The sequence below is a fragment of the Hemitrygon akajei genome, chromosome 17, assembly GCF_048418815.1.
Source record: "Hemitrygon akajei chromosome 17, sHemAka1.3, whole genome shotgun sequence".
NCBI lineage: Eukaryota > Metazoa > Chordata > Chondrichthyes > Myliobatiformes > Dasyatidae > Hemitrygon > Hemitrygon akajei.
Genome location: NC_133140.1, coordinates 30,424,145 through 30,439,066, shown reverse-complemented (window position 1 = coordinate 30,439,066; position 14,922 = coordinate 30,424,145). Strand labels below are relative to the sequence as shown.

At 40.1% G+C, this 14,922-nt stretch overlaps 1 protein-coding gene across 1 annotated transcript in view; it reads right to left on the bottom strand.

The window, feature by feature from the left end:
- Window positions 1–14,922, bottom strand: part of plekhg4 (pleckstrin homology domain containing, family G (with RhoGef domain) member 4) — a 236,290-nt gene that overhangs the window by 173,862 nt on the left and 47,506 nt on the right. Inside the window, exon 3 of the mRNA XM_073069869.1 lies at window positions 6,622–6,819. Coding sequence (XP_072925970.1) covers window positions 6,622–6,819 — 198 coding nt within the window. The remainder of the gene's footprint in view (window positions 1–6,621; window positions 6,820–14,922) is intronic.

The window sequence follows — 14,922 nt, the reverse complement described above, 5'->3', positions numbered from 1 at the left end:
GCTCAGACTTACTTTTTTTTTAAGGTCTGTAGGAATGGTTTTGGGGACAGTGCAAGGAGTTAAGGACAGGAATGAGGGAGAGTTAGAGGTCAGGGATAGTAAATGAAGAGCCAGGGGCAGGAAACAGTGTTTTAAGTCCAGGTTGGTGCACTCTGCAATCAAAGGCATGTGAGTGAGTAGGAGGGTTGGACAATGGGAAAGGGGTTTGTTTTGCTGCTGTTATTTTGTTTTGTTGTTGATGTTGCTTGTGTTACTCTGCTGAACACTATGAGCATGTGATGTTGGAACCGAAATGTGTGCCCCAGCATATCCTAAAGTGTGTTGGTTGTTAATGCAAATGATGCATTTGTGTTTCAATGTACATGTGATAAATAAACTTGAATCTGAAGCTGAATTTCTGGTCCTCACTAGGTCCTGTTTCCATCATTCCCTTTACATTTACTGAAGACCCTTTTCTCACGCTTCCTTTAAATTCAGGAGGAAACATCTTTACATTATCCATCTTCTCAAACCTCTTGATTGTTTAATGAGATCCTCAAGACAAGCATAGCACTCCTTAAACTAGGTGATAAAAAGTTTATGCTAATGGTCTTACCAAAGTATTATTCAATTATAATAACACTACAACACACTTTTATCCACCCCTTTTGAAAGACAGGGCAGGTTTTAATTTTCCTTTCTAATTGCTTGATGTAACTTTTTTTTATTCATTCACAGGAAATAGATATCAAATAGCCTAAGTGCATCCTTACAGGCCTCCTACATGACCAACTGCAATTCTTTTGCTGAGGGTATAACCACTGTGTATTAATGTAAGGAATACCATATTTCAAACACAATGGTGAAGAAGGAATGGTAATAAATTTCCCAATCAGAGAGGCATCTGACCTGGAAGGGAAGCTATAGGTAGTGTGCCTCTATGCTATTTGCTCTGTTCTTCCTGGTGATACAGGTTACATATTTCAATTTTGTGTAACATTAAGCTATTTGAGTAACTGCTCTTGCATCTAGCATTCACGCCACTGTTCCTGTAAACTTGGGATCAATGGGTACCATATAAATGTTGATGTTTTATTTATTTATTTTATTTCGCAATATACTGCAGTGCGGAGTGACCCTTCAAGTCATGCTGCCCCAGCCAAGTAGCTAGCTCAACCCAGCACAGATGGAAAAGGTGCAAGGAGCCAGCTGGATTCCAACCCAGGACCACTCGCCTCAAAGTCCGATGAGGATGCCACTACACCACCGGCTGGCTTTGATGAAGGTATGGTTGGTGAACTTTTTTTAATGGCATAAAGATAAATGGAAAAGTAATTTCTGGGCAGGATACAATGAGACTGCAGTGAAATTCATAGGACAGAGAACTGGAAAAAGGATACAATTTGACAAATGAGATTGCCCATTTTAGGAGAAAAAAATCAGAATTTAAAATAGTTGAGAAGCTCTGAGATCTAGAAGTATATGGATGTTCTAGTCAGAGATGACTAGTAGACAGGCATAGAAATTAGGAACACTAACTTCTTATTTATTTATTTAATTCTTATTTATTGTGAACAAATTTAAATACAAATCCAGAGAGTCCAAAAAATTCCTTGACTTCACAAGACTTGATTTATTTTCTTTTTATTAATGCTGTTTGATCTGCTGAGTGTTTCAAACATTCTACTTTTTTTCCCCAACCTATGCATTTTTTTGATTTAGCAAAAGTTGGGAGGTAATACTTCAAGGTGCAGGGGGCACTGGTGCAACCAAATCCGGGGGTGGTGGGTAAAGGGTACAGTTTAGTTCTTATTTATGAAAGGCTATTATTCCACTAGATGTAAGAGTACAATGCATAACGAAGCAGTTCATAGAAGACTGATAGGACAAATATATGGATGTCTAATGAGGAAAGGATAGACATGCTAGGTGCGTAGCTGCTGGAGATTAAAAGAGAGCGAAGGAGGGAGAGAAGCAACTGACAGAAACATATAATGATACACTGAAGTCTTAAACATTGATGTGGAATGATGTTTCTGCTTGTGAGAGATACTAGAACTATAAGTCACTGTTTAAAAGTGAAAGTCACCCATTTAAGACAGACATGAGGCATTCCTTTTTTCCCTCACATCTTCTTACGAAATATGAGGTTATTTGGCCCAATAAGTCTATTCCGGCTCTCAGACTATTCCAACTGATTCCATTTCATTACATCCTAATCTCGCCATCAACTTGGCTCCAATTTCTCGTGCTATTCACCTACATGAGGGGTAATTTAGAGAAGCCAATTAATTTACCAGCATAATCTCTGGTAATGGGTAGAATGAGTGACTGAGGTTCTACATAGAATGCTCAGGGAGCTGAACTGAATGTTCTCCTTACATCCTTCACATCCATGAGGAGTAAAAATCTTTACATTGCTTCTCCGTCTAATTGTGCAATCATAGTAATTTATAACAAATAGAACAGTCAATGTAACATAGATATGACTATCAGCTATTTGAAGAGAAAATGCTAAGAAAATTGTAGAAATTAGTAGTATACTGTAGATTTGGAATGGAGCTCGCAACCGCTGGACATGGAGCCATCTTGTTTGCTAAGTTAAAAAGTAGGACATTCAGGGTTGTGATCTTAGGATTGCTAGCCATGCAATGTGCTGGTGAGGCCAAAACTGGGAAGATTATACAGTTTAATACAGGGAAAGTGGGACCTGTGCAAAGAGGATGGTTTGCACTTAAACCAGAGGGGAACTAATATCCTAGCAGGAAGGTTTGTTAATGCTGCATGGTGGGATTTAGAGTTGCACAGGGATAGAAACCAAAGTGCCAGAACAGTTAGTGGAGAGGTTGTGAAGGTAGATGCTGGTAAGACCTCAGGCAAAGTTAGGAATCAAAAGCTTGAGCATGGTCTGACTAGTGTCCTGAACTGTGTGTATTTCAATGCAAGAAGTATCGTAGGAAAGGTGAATGATAGTGCTGAAGATGAGGTAGCTGGTTTACAGAGATAGTGTGTAATGAGAAGAGGCTGTTCATAAGGCAAAATTGCAGTCAACAGGATGAATTGCAATGTAGAAGGTGGACAAAATCAAAAAGGGTGAATACAGGACTGAAGGTGTCAAAGTTGAATGCATGCAGTATATGGAATAAGGTAGATGAAAGTAGCACTGTTTCAGATTGACATGTATGATGTTGTAGGCATCATGATGGCAAACCCATCGCAATTGGTGTTGAGTCACAATTGCGGCTATGGAGTTAAAGTTTGGTTGTTTGCTTTTTTTATTGATTGATTGACAAACATAGGCCTTTCTAGCCCTTCGAGCCATGCTACCCAGCAATCCCCCCAATTTAACCCAAGCCTAATAATAAGACAATTTACAATGACCTATTAACCTACCAACCAGTATGTCTTTAGACTACGGGAAGAAATCAGAGCACCTGGAGGTAACACACAGAGAGAACTTACAAACTCCTTACTGGCAGCAATAGGAATTCAACCTGGATCACCTCTACTGTAAAGCACTGTGCTAACCACTAGCTTCCTCCAAGATGCTGGAATTAGTACACCTGTTCTTCCAGCTAACTCTCAGAATCTTTTGGAGGCATCTTTGATAGTAAGTTTCCAGGGATTTTATGTTGTACGTTGTCTATGTTGTATGTTGCCTGCTGTATGTTGTCCATGACTCCGCTCCATATAGCAAGGAGGGGAGGACTACAGTTTTATAGACCAGATGCTTAGTGTTGGTCTTGATATCTCAATCTTCAGTAACCCCCTTTCTCAGCCTGGCAAAAGCTCCACTTGTACAGCCTATTCTGCAATTCATTTCAAGATCAATGTTGGCTCTTGAAGAAACAAGGCTGCCAAGATATGGGAAATGATCAGTGTTCTCCAGAGGGATGTTGTCAACTTTGATGGTTGGAGGTTTAGGAGCTTGATCTGGTGTAGGTTGGTGCAGGACATGGATTTTCTTGATCTTTAGATCAAGCCAACAAATAGATATTGAATCAAGGTACTAGGTGTAAGGCCCAATTTGTTGATTTAGCACAGGTAGAAAATCGGCCCTTGAATAGGGATAAGTAGTAATTAAGGGTTTAAGAGGCAATGCTACACTGCAGACAGGCCTATGAGATAAATGGATTGAAAACAAAACCTAAAGAGATTTCCCAGGAACTTAAGAAGGTTTGATTTATCATCAAACACTTAATAAACTTCTACAAATGCTCTGTTGAAAGTACCCTGACATCATGGTGTGGTCTGTCAATTTGAATGCTCTGTAATATAAGAAGCTGCAGAATAGTGGACTCTGTCCAATATATCACAGGCATGCTCCTCCCTACCACTGGTAGTATCTAAGGAAATTCAAGAAGGCAACATCTGTCAACAAAGAACTCCACCATCTAGGCCATGCCATCTTTTCTCAGCTACCATCAGCAGGAGGTACAGAAGCTCAAAATCCCACACCACCAGGTACAAGAACAGCTACATCCCTTTAACGATCTGATTCTTGGATCGACCAGCAACACCCTCACCACTACAGTTTAGGAACATTATGTACACTTTGACCACTTTGCACCGAAATTGACTTGATTCCGGTTCTAATTATGTTTTCTTGTAAAATAGTGTATAAATTATATTTTTCTGTGAATGCTACTTAGATGATACAATGTACCTATGATGCTGCTGAAAGTAAATCCTTCATTGTATCTGTGTATATGTGTACTTGTGCATTTGACAATAAATTTGACTTTGAGCTTGAAAAGTTAAAATTTTCATTTCATCTTTAATTGAGTACAAAGCAGAAGGAGGAACAAACAACTTAAAGCACCAATTCTAAAACTTGAAGCATCATTCAAGTTTACAAAACAGGAGGTAATTATTTTGCCAGATATGTAATTGAATCCGTCCAAATCAATCCTCTTTATCTTGCTCTTCCAAAAGCACAGTATTTTCATTTGCATTGATTACTTCTTCCTTTAAAGAATGTAGTATCTTTTCTCAAGCCTACTGAAAAACATCTAGTTCAACAATGTCTATTCTGCTGTGGGGGGAGGGGCAGACCACATTCAGAAGAACCACCAAATAACAAGTTTAATAATTTAGCTTACAAAAATATACATGAATGACAAAGACTAATATGAAACAAAAGCACATTAGAAAATCCATGAACTCCTAAGATTTTTGTATACCTTCAACCCACCTACTTTACAAATAGCTAAGGCAAATAATTGAAAAGTTTATATTTCCTTCTTTGTTCCTGTGCTGTGCTTTGCTCTTCACTGCCAAGTAGTGCAAGATGCTGTTGGACTTCATAGTCGAAAGAATGAGATTGCTCCTCTCCTTTGCCATTTTTCTCCTCTTCCCTTGTGCATCAAACCAAGTTCACAATCCTATCGCTGAAATGGACTCTTTCTTTGGTCTTTCGCCAGACTGGTCTCCACTCAAGAGGGCACATGAATCTTCAATGTAACTTCTAAATCTTCTAACAGGGGACTGCTTTCTCAGTACTGAGCTGTGTGACAGCCTGGTTTTTGTGTTCAAGTCTTTGTGTGAGCCCTGAATCCATGATTTTCAGAAACTGCTGCAAGTTATCGACTATGGTATAGTGAACATTACATCTAGACATTTTCAAATATTATCTAATAAAATTTAGTTTATAACAGCCATATTTATCAATAAAAAACAAATCAAAACAATAAAAATCATTCCCACTTTAATGTAGATTTGACCTTTAAAATAAAATGGTACTTTCTGTATTTTATTATTTTACCAGTTATTACTCAAAATGGTCCAGTAATACCACTTATGATTATGATTTATTTAAACAGCAACGTCGCCAAAGTATGCATTTGGCATGCAAAGCAGGTGACTAAAACTAGCACTTATACTATACTGATAATTCTTAAATTGCAGAAAATTTATCAGTTATATTAACAGGATTTGTGTTTATTAAACCTAAGTCATATCCTACGGAGTAAGGGCTTTAACCTAATTTATATCTTCTTTTGGCACACAATTTTACATTTGAGTTAATTCTTACATTTATCAAGCATTCAGTAACAATACAAAGATCCTTTATACATGCTTCTAAAAGATCAAACAAAATACAAACACATCTGTATTTTCATTTCATCAAGACTTAAGGAATTCACAAATCAGATTCAATGTGCTTTCCAACCATATGCTTGGTGGTTCAATAAATACTCATTATCAAATTTTTGCATAGAATGAAAACATTCCTGTATTAGTCCTTTCAATTACATGGGTCTAAGGTTAAAAAAGTAATAGCTTCTTGGATTAATAGCTTTTAGGTTATAAATTGTCTTTAGAGATAAAGTTATTTAGTCTATGACATTGTTTAAAGAGACAATTCATAGTTCTCATATTTTTTGACGAAGTCATTTCTGGTTCTTCTAAATACATAGCCAAGTTTAGATAAACTTACTGCAGATGAACTGTACCTTTTCCTGCAGTTTGCTTTGAGCTAGCATCTCTGACAACCATATTATACATTTTAAATAAAGACATTTATCATAACCATCACAATACTTTACATTACTTCACTCTTTCATGTTATATTAAGTCATAACATATTAAATTATATCATTATGAATTACCTCCATTCACTGCTCTTAAACATTTACTTACACAAGCGTCCTGCTGGATGCACTGCAGAATGTGTTTAGCAGGGACGAGGAAATCGATAAGGTAGCACAATCCATCACCACAATATGTCTTCTCCACTACATCAAAAACCTGACAGAGAACAGTGGATGCTGTAGCCTCAAAGGGTGGATAGAGTGTTGATAGAGTATTCTGAATACACGTATCCAAGGACTCAGAATCCTGCCAAAATAAGAGCATAATTATTCAGAAACAACAAAATAGTATTCTCCCTTGAAACTTCAACAAAATGGGATACACATCAACACTTAAGTATTCTTACAAGTAAACTAATTTCTATGAAGAAAATAATGACCAATTCTATCTCTTTGACTCAAGAATACAGATGTTATCAATGACCATTTTATTGTATTCTATGAAAACAATGAACAAACTATACAAACAAAATGTGCACAAGGTATCATCCATAAATAGATTTTGCATTTTAATTTGTTGCTAACTAAATATAATTTTTTGATAAAGGTTTAACTATGTTCTTCCTATATTGTTCTTTATTACATCATGCATTCACGTTACAACATTTACAATAACTGAGACTACTCTACCACTAATAAATCATCGGTATATTTTTTAATAGATAGGTCTGATCTTACCTGACTATATTGAGAAATATTATTTGTTCCATCATATGCCCGTGGCAAAAAGAGTTGCTATAAATTGTGAAGCAATGAATAAAAAGAATTCCATTTTTGCTATGCAGCTAAATAAACAGATGGAACTCTGGAAATTCTGCACATTGCACCAATAAAAATGTGAAATCTCTAATAAAATATACTTCATATCTAAGACATTGTATAGAATGGATGACAACATCCTCAATGTTTTCTGCTTCAAACTGGCAGGTAGAACTGCCCAAATGCTTGCATCAGATCTAGTAAGGAAACAATGAAGTACCTTAAAAACCTTCCGTTCATTAACTAAACTTCAAGGAAGAGGTATTAATATGATGGTAATTGTTTTGAATGAAGCATAATCCTCTTATTTCACCTCAAGTACATCATGCTTTATCAGCAGAAAGAGCAGCATAATTCACAGAGCTAAAATTATTCACGTATAGATGTCAGTTAGGTTTATTTCTCTTTATTTATTCATGGGATGTGGACATCACTATCCATGCCTGCATTTATGTCCATCTCATTCTCCCCCTGAACTAAACAAATAGTTAAAAGTAAACTCATCAACAGGTCTAGAGCAGTGATTCCCAACAAGGGCAGTTATTTGTCCTAAGGGGGCATCAGCAGAAATAGAACTTGTCGGGGGTGGGGGGGGGAACATTCAAGATTCTTGGGGGGGGGAGCAGTAAGGAGCACCCTAACTTGAGGCACAAGACTTGACCAACAATTACTAGAGCAGGCATTTTCTAAAGAAAAAAAAGGATGAGGCACTGTAACACAGGAAGAAACATAGCTCTGCAGTCAGTGAGCACTTGTCTTCACAACACATCTGAAACTCAGCAATTTCATCCAACCTTATCAACCAAAAAGACGTTAATGGGGATGCATAAACTAGCAACCAGGGTGCCCAACAATTCCCTTTAACTTGCAGCACAGAACAAGTTCATGCAATTTAACAGTTGATAAGTCAAGTACACCCTCTCAACTTTCTCCACAGATCAATGGAAAACAGGTCATGCAACGATATAGCGCTGGTTGGAACCAAGCAGTAAAAGAGAGCCAATCATTGGAACTGCCAACCTAGATGATTCCTCTTGAGGTGTTCAAAGTGACCTTGGCTTCATATCTGCAGTCAAGAACCATCTTTGGGGATTATGAGACCTACATGATTGAAGTGATATAAAGGTAGCTTGCCAAACACTAGCTCTATCCTGACTAACATTCAGATTCCAATCTGGACTCTTTTTAACTTAATTTTCGCTATTGTGATTGTTTTTATCTTCACCTCGCCGTACCTCTGCATGCTGCTACCATCATTCCATCCATGTCAAGTTGCTGCCGTCATTAACATCTAATAGCCATTCTCAGTTTGTGTTAATTTTTCATTTTAATTTAGCCTCATTAATGATGGATAAATACTTATGGCGCAATCTTTGAGGGTGAGGCCTTAAATTCTAATCCTGCTAAGAAACAGAAACTACAGAAAATGCATCAATACTATGTTATATGCCTGGAGTATGATTTTATTCCGTCCCGTTAGATCAGTAATGTCCCATGAGTCTTATTTGTAATACTATATTTTCTAATGAAGCCATGAAACCATCAAGATTGCAGGAACACTTCCATAAAAGACACCCTGAAAAGACTACTTATGGTATTACTCAGTTCCAAAAGATTAAAGAAGCATTTGAAAAATGTTGTACACTCAACTCATTTGGAAAGAAAGCTAAAAATGACCTCGACAGTAGTCTCATTGTTTCTTATAACATTTCCAAGATGATAGAGAAGTGTGGAAAATCTCATACAATTGATGAAAGATTAATAATGCCTGCTGTATCAGAAGTGCTCACCACTGTTCTCAAAATGGATTCCAGCATTTTAAAATCAATTCCTCTGAGTAATAACCCTGGAGCTCATCATATTGACAAAACGAACAAAGACATTGAGTATCAACTATTCACACTGCTACAAAAAACAGAATTTGGGATATAACTGGATGAGTCCACTGTGTGAGACAAGGCATTACTGATGGCATATGCACCGCTTATCAGAAATTGAAAAATTTATGAAGAGATTCTCTTTTGTAAAAAGGTAAAAACAAATAACAATGGAGAATCAATCAACAATGAATTCAAAATGTATATTGAGGATAAAAGTATTCCTATCAGGAACATGATTTTTTGTGCAACAGATGGAGCACCATATATGATATGTCACTATGCTGGTTTAGTGGCAATTATGAAAAAAGAAATTCCAAGTCTGTTTGCAATCCATTGTGTAATTCATCGTCAACATCTCACAGCCAAAAACTTCAGCCAGTGACTTTGTTCAAGCATGACTCTTATGATATCTGCTATCAACAAAATTAAAGCTCAAGTACTAAATAGCAGAGTATTTCACCAGTTACCCCAAGAAGAGGGACGCCTCACGTCTTAATAAGTTGGTAAGGAAGGCGGGCTCTGTCGTGGGCAAAGTACTGGAGAGTTTAACATCGGTAGCTGAGCGAAGGGCGCTGAGTAGGCTACGGTCAATTATGGATAACTCTGAACATCCTCTACATAGCACCATCCAGAGACAGAGAAGCAGTTTCAGCGACAGGTTACTATCGATGCAATGCTCCTCAGACAGGATGAAGAGGTCAATACTCCCCAATGCCATTAGGCTTTACAATTCTACCGCCAGGACTTAAGAACTTTTTAAAAGCTATTATTAATGCTTTTTGAGATAGTGATTTAGATGCATATCATATTTTTTACTGAGTTAAGTATTGTATGTAATTAGTTTTGCTACAACAAGTGTATGGGACATTGGAAAAAAAGTTGAATTTCCCCATGGGGATGAATAAAGTATCTATCTATCTATCTATAACAATGAAGAGTTTGAACACTTACTTCTTCATACAGAAGTGCATTAGCTGACAAAAGGCTGCCTCTTAAAGCTTTCCTTTGATCTTTTTGACACTGTGGTTCAATTTTTGCCCGAAATCAACAAGAGCTTGGGAAACAAGATCGAACTACGTGGAGATGAGACATACCTTGCCGATTTGTATGACAAAATGAACATTCTAAATATGAAACTGCAGGGTGACAATTTCAATTTAATCCAGGCAAAACATGCAGTGTCCACTTTTATCAGAAAATTGAAAATACATAAGCCCACATTGGGAGATGAATGTTCTCACAGTTCCCTGTATGGAAAGTATGGCACTCTCTTTCACAGATGGTGATTTGCAAGAATACTGCTTACACCCGCAGTCACTGAAGAAGGATTTTTAAAATCAATTCAAGGATTTGAACGATCTGGAAATTCCAGACTGGGTAATTAACCCATTTCTTTGCTAACTGGAAGAATGTGAAGAGAGCTTGCAAGAAGAATTTATCGAAATTCAGAATGAAGAAGAAGCCAAAATGCTTTCCAAAAATGTCGGCTTTTGTGTGTACCTGGTTACACTGTCATATGAAGTTTCCTGATCTTTGGAAAAGAGCCAAACTGCTCTTCATTGCATTTCCACCCTCCTACCTTGTCGAAACAGGCTTCAGTGCAATGAACCACATACACACAAAAAACAAAAAAAAAAACAACACTTGGACATTGTTATGTGTGGGGGCTTAAGGCTTTTGCTGTCACAACTTAAACAGGATATTTCAACTCTTGCTAAAAACCATCAAGCTCAAGGATCACATTGATATCGAAGCTGCTCTACAGCATACAGGGACTGTATAAGCTAGGTTGAAAGACAAATAAAAGTTTAAAGCAGAATCATTTTTTTCATGTTAGCATATGGTAGACACGTTTTTACACTACAGAGTGCTGGAAAGTATATTGTGCCTAAGAGCGGTGTTCACAAGTATGAAAATGCTTGGGGGGGGGAGGTGTTAGGCGATGGGCAACACATAAGTTGGGAAACACTGGTCTAGAGTCACAAGAGTCTAGACTGCATAATGACCCAAGGTTTACATCCCTAAATATATCCGTGCACTATTTGGAAATCCACTGTTGTGAAATGCATCTGTTTTTGACAACTACCACTTGCGCCTTGCTCGCAATCCAATGGAGGCTGTACTGATCACATGCTGCATGAGCAAATTAAATTGCCTCTCACTTGTATTAAGTAATAATAATTAAAATGACTTCTACTGTACTGGATACACTGATGTAGTTGCTGAAGAGTTACAAGCAGGGCTTGAAATAAGTTCTTCTCTTATATTTGCTTTTACATTGAAGTTATTATCTTGGCATTCTATTATAGTAATACTATGCAGAAATATTTTCTCCAAGGATGATTTTATGTATTTTGTATTAGGGGCTGAAAGCAGAGATTGTCATGTAAAATATTTGTTTTAATTGTGAAGTTACTGGTGTATCCTGGCAATTTACCATAAAATAATTGCTAATGCAGTCCATAGATCACATTAACACCTCAGATTTTGGAACACTGTAAAGATGTTTATCTGACTCTGTAAGGTGGTATTTGGAACAGACATAAGTAAACTAGGCAGTCACTATGCTTGACTATTTAATCATTATAAAATTTGTGCTTAATGCCAGCAATAGAACATCATGCCTGAATTCATTTGCTTCTGATATGTTGCCCCTAATCTCAACAGTACTTGGATTTGTGTCCTTTATCGTTATGTAAATTAAAAGTACAAAGTTGACCGTCCTCTGTTGAATTCTTCTTTCTGGAGTATCCTTCAGATAAATGAATTTAATTTGTTCCACTGTCTTTGATTTGACCTGATTGTCTTACACTTAGTATGCATGAAGAATTTACTCCTTTTGACTGAATTGTTTAGCATGGGCGAGGCTTTGCAGAAATAGAGGTGTTTTCTTCTGCTCAATCCAAGTTACTTGGAAAACTGAATCAAGGAAAAGTTTGTAAAAGTGGCTGCAGGGAGCAACAGTGTATCAGCTATTGATTTTTACTGAAAGAAAACATTTTTGCCTACCCTTGCAATATTTCTGAAAAAGCCATTAAATTGTCTCTTTAGTGAGGAACTTGAGTGATACTGATGTTGGTTGACAACACACTTTTTTCAATATTACTCAGTTACCAGCCATCAGTCTGTACATACATTTCCTTCATTGTGGCTACACTATGTATTGCCTAGACTAGACTACTCTCACTGTAACTCTGAAAAATATTTATAACGCAGAAATTACATATATAACGTAATCCTTCCATTTGCCTCAAATTGCAAGCGTGTTTAACCAAGTATGACCTTTATTAAAGTTATAATTTTATCACAAACCCTTTTTTAGTGGTAAAGTTCAAGTTTTTTCATGTTTGAGGATTCTTCCTTTTGTGTTGTGAAAAACAATCTAAAACCTATATTTTGTTGATTTGCACTGCAAATGTTTCTGTGCAAAGCTTAATTAAACTGATATAGCATGATATCTTGTTAAAATACAGTGGATTTTGGTTAATTGGGACACACCTTTTGGTCCAATTAAGTGGGTACTGTAGCGGTGTGCTACACGCAACGCTGAAATAACGACACATAGTTGATGAGCTGCAGTTGCAAAAACGATTTATTCGAACTTCGCGGCCTCGCTTTAAAGCCTTCCTGATCCCGCCCTCGCCGGGCGGGAATGCTGTAGGGATTGCGTATTCACAGTCCCGTCCAGCACACGGGCTTTTCCCCTTGCTGGTGAAGCAGACTTGGCACCATTTTTGGGACTGGCCTCAATGCCGGTGCGCACGGATTTGTGAGCCGGTTCGAGTGCGCTGGGAAGTGGGTCGCCACATAACCCCTCCCCCCTGAACCGGTGATACACCCCCCAATGTCCACAGTCTGGGCTGGACTCTGTTTGGGAGGTCTGCCTCTGCGCTGCGGTGCCGGAATCTCGACTGCCTGCGCCACGTCCACATGGGCCGGTTTGAGTCGGTCCACCGTGAAAACCTCCTCTCCACCCCCAATGTCCAGCACGAATGTGGACCCGATGTTTCTGATCACCGTAAACGGCCCCTCGTAGGGCCGCTGTGGCGGTGCCCGATGTCCGCCCCGTCATACAAAAATGAACTTACAGTTTAGCAGGTCTTTGGGTACGCAGGTCGGGTTCTGCCCATGCTGCGAAGTGGGTATGGGGGCCAGGTTACCGAGCCTCTCGCATAGTCTGCCCAGGACTGCTGCGGGTTCTTCCTCTTGCCCCCTTGGGGCTGGTATGAACTCCCCTGGGACGACCATGGGTGTGCCATACACCAACTCGGCCGACGAGGTGTGCAGATCTTCTTTGGGCACCGTGCGGATTCTGAGCAGGACCCAGGGAAGCTCATCCACCCAGTTAGGTCCTCTCAGACGGGCCATGAGAGCCGACTTCAGGTGACGGTGGAAACGCTCCACTGTTTTACCAACTGTGGGTGGTAAGCAGTTGTGTGGTGCAGCTGTGTCCCCAAAAGGCTGGCCATAGCTGACCACAGGCTGGAGGTGAACTAGGCGCCTCTGTCGGAGGTAATGTGGGCCGGTACACCAAAGCGAGATACCCAGGTGGCCATCAGTGCCCGGGCGCAAGATTCGGAGGTGGTGTTGGTGAGCGGGACCGCCTCTGGCCATCTTGTGAACTGGTCCACGATAGTGAGGAGGTGCCGCGCTCCACGCGACACTGGCAGGGGGCCCACGATATCCACATGAATGTGGTCGAAATGCCGGTGGATGGGGTGGAACTGCTGCGGCAGAGCTTTGGTGTGCCGCTGCACCTTGGCAGTTTGGCAGTGCATGCACGTTTTGGCCCTTCACTGACCTGCTTGCGGAGTCCTTGCCAAACAAACCTGTTGGAGACCATCCGGACGGTTGTCCTGATGGAGGGGTGCGCTAAGTTATGAATGGAGTCAAAAACACGCCGCCGCCAGGACGACGGGGCGGGGTTGGCTGGTGGTGACGTCACAGAGTAGGGTCCTCTCACCTGGGCCTACGGGGAGGTCCTGGAGCTGCAAACCGGAGACTGCGGTCCTGTAACTTGGGATCTCCTCGTCTGCCTGCTGCGCCTCCGCTAATGCTTCATAGTCTACCCCTTGGGACAGGGCCTGAATGGTATGGCGAGAGAGAGCGTCCGCCACGACATTGTCCTTTCCCGAGACATGCCCGACATTCGTCGTGTATTCAGAGGACAGATGTCGCTGCTGGCGGGACGACCAGGGATCGGACACCTTCGTGAACGCAAAGGTAAGCGGTTTGTGGTCCGTGAACGCGGTGAAGGGCCTACCTTCCAAGAAGTACCTGAAATGCCGGATTGCCAGGTATAGCGCCAACAGTTCCCGGTCAAAAGTACTGTGCTTGAGCTCGGGTGGTCGCAGGTGTTTGCTGAAAAACGCCAGGGGTTGCCAGCGACCCTCGATGAGTTGTTCCAGCACCCCACCAACTGCTGTGTTAGATGTGTCCACTATGAGGGCGGTAGGGATGTCCATTCTGGGGTGCACTAGCATCGCAGTGTTTGCCAAGGCTTCTTTCGTTTTAATGAAAGCGGCGGCGGGCTCCTCGTCCCAAGTAATGTCCTTGCCCTTACCCGACATCAGGGCGAACAGGGGGCGCATGATTCGGGCAGCTGAAGGGAGGAAGCGGTGGTAGAAATTTACCATACCCACGAATTCCTGAAGGCCTTTGATTGTGTTGGGTCAGGGGAAATGGCGGACTGTGTCTACCTTAGCAGGCAG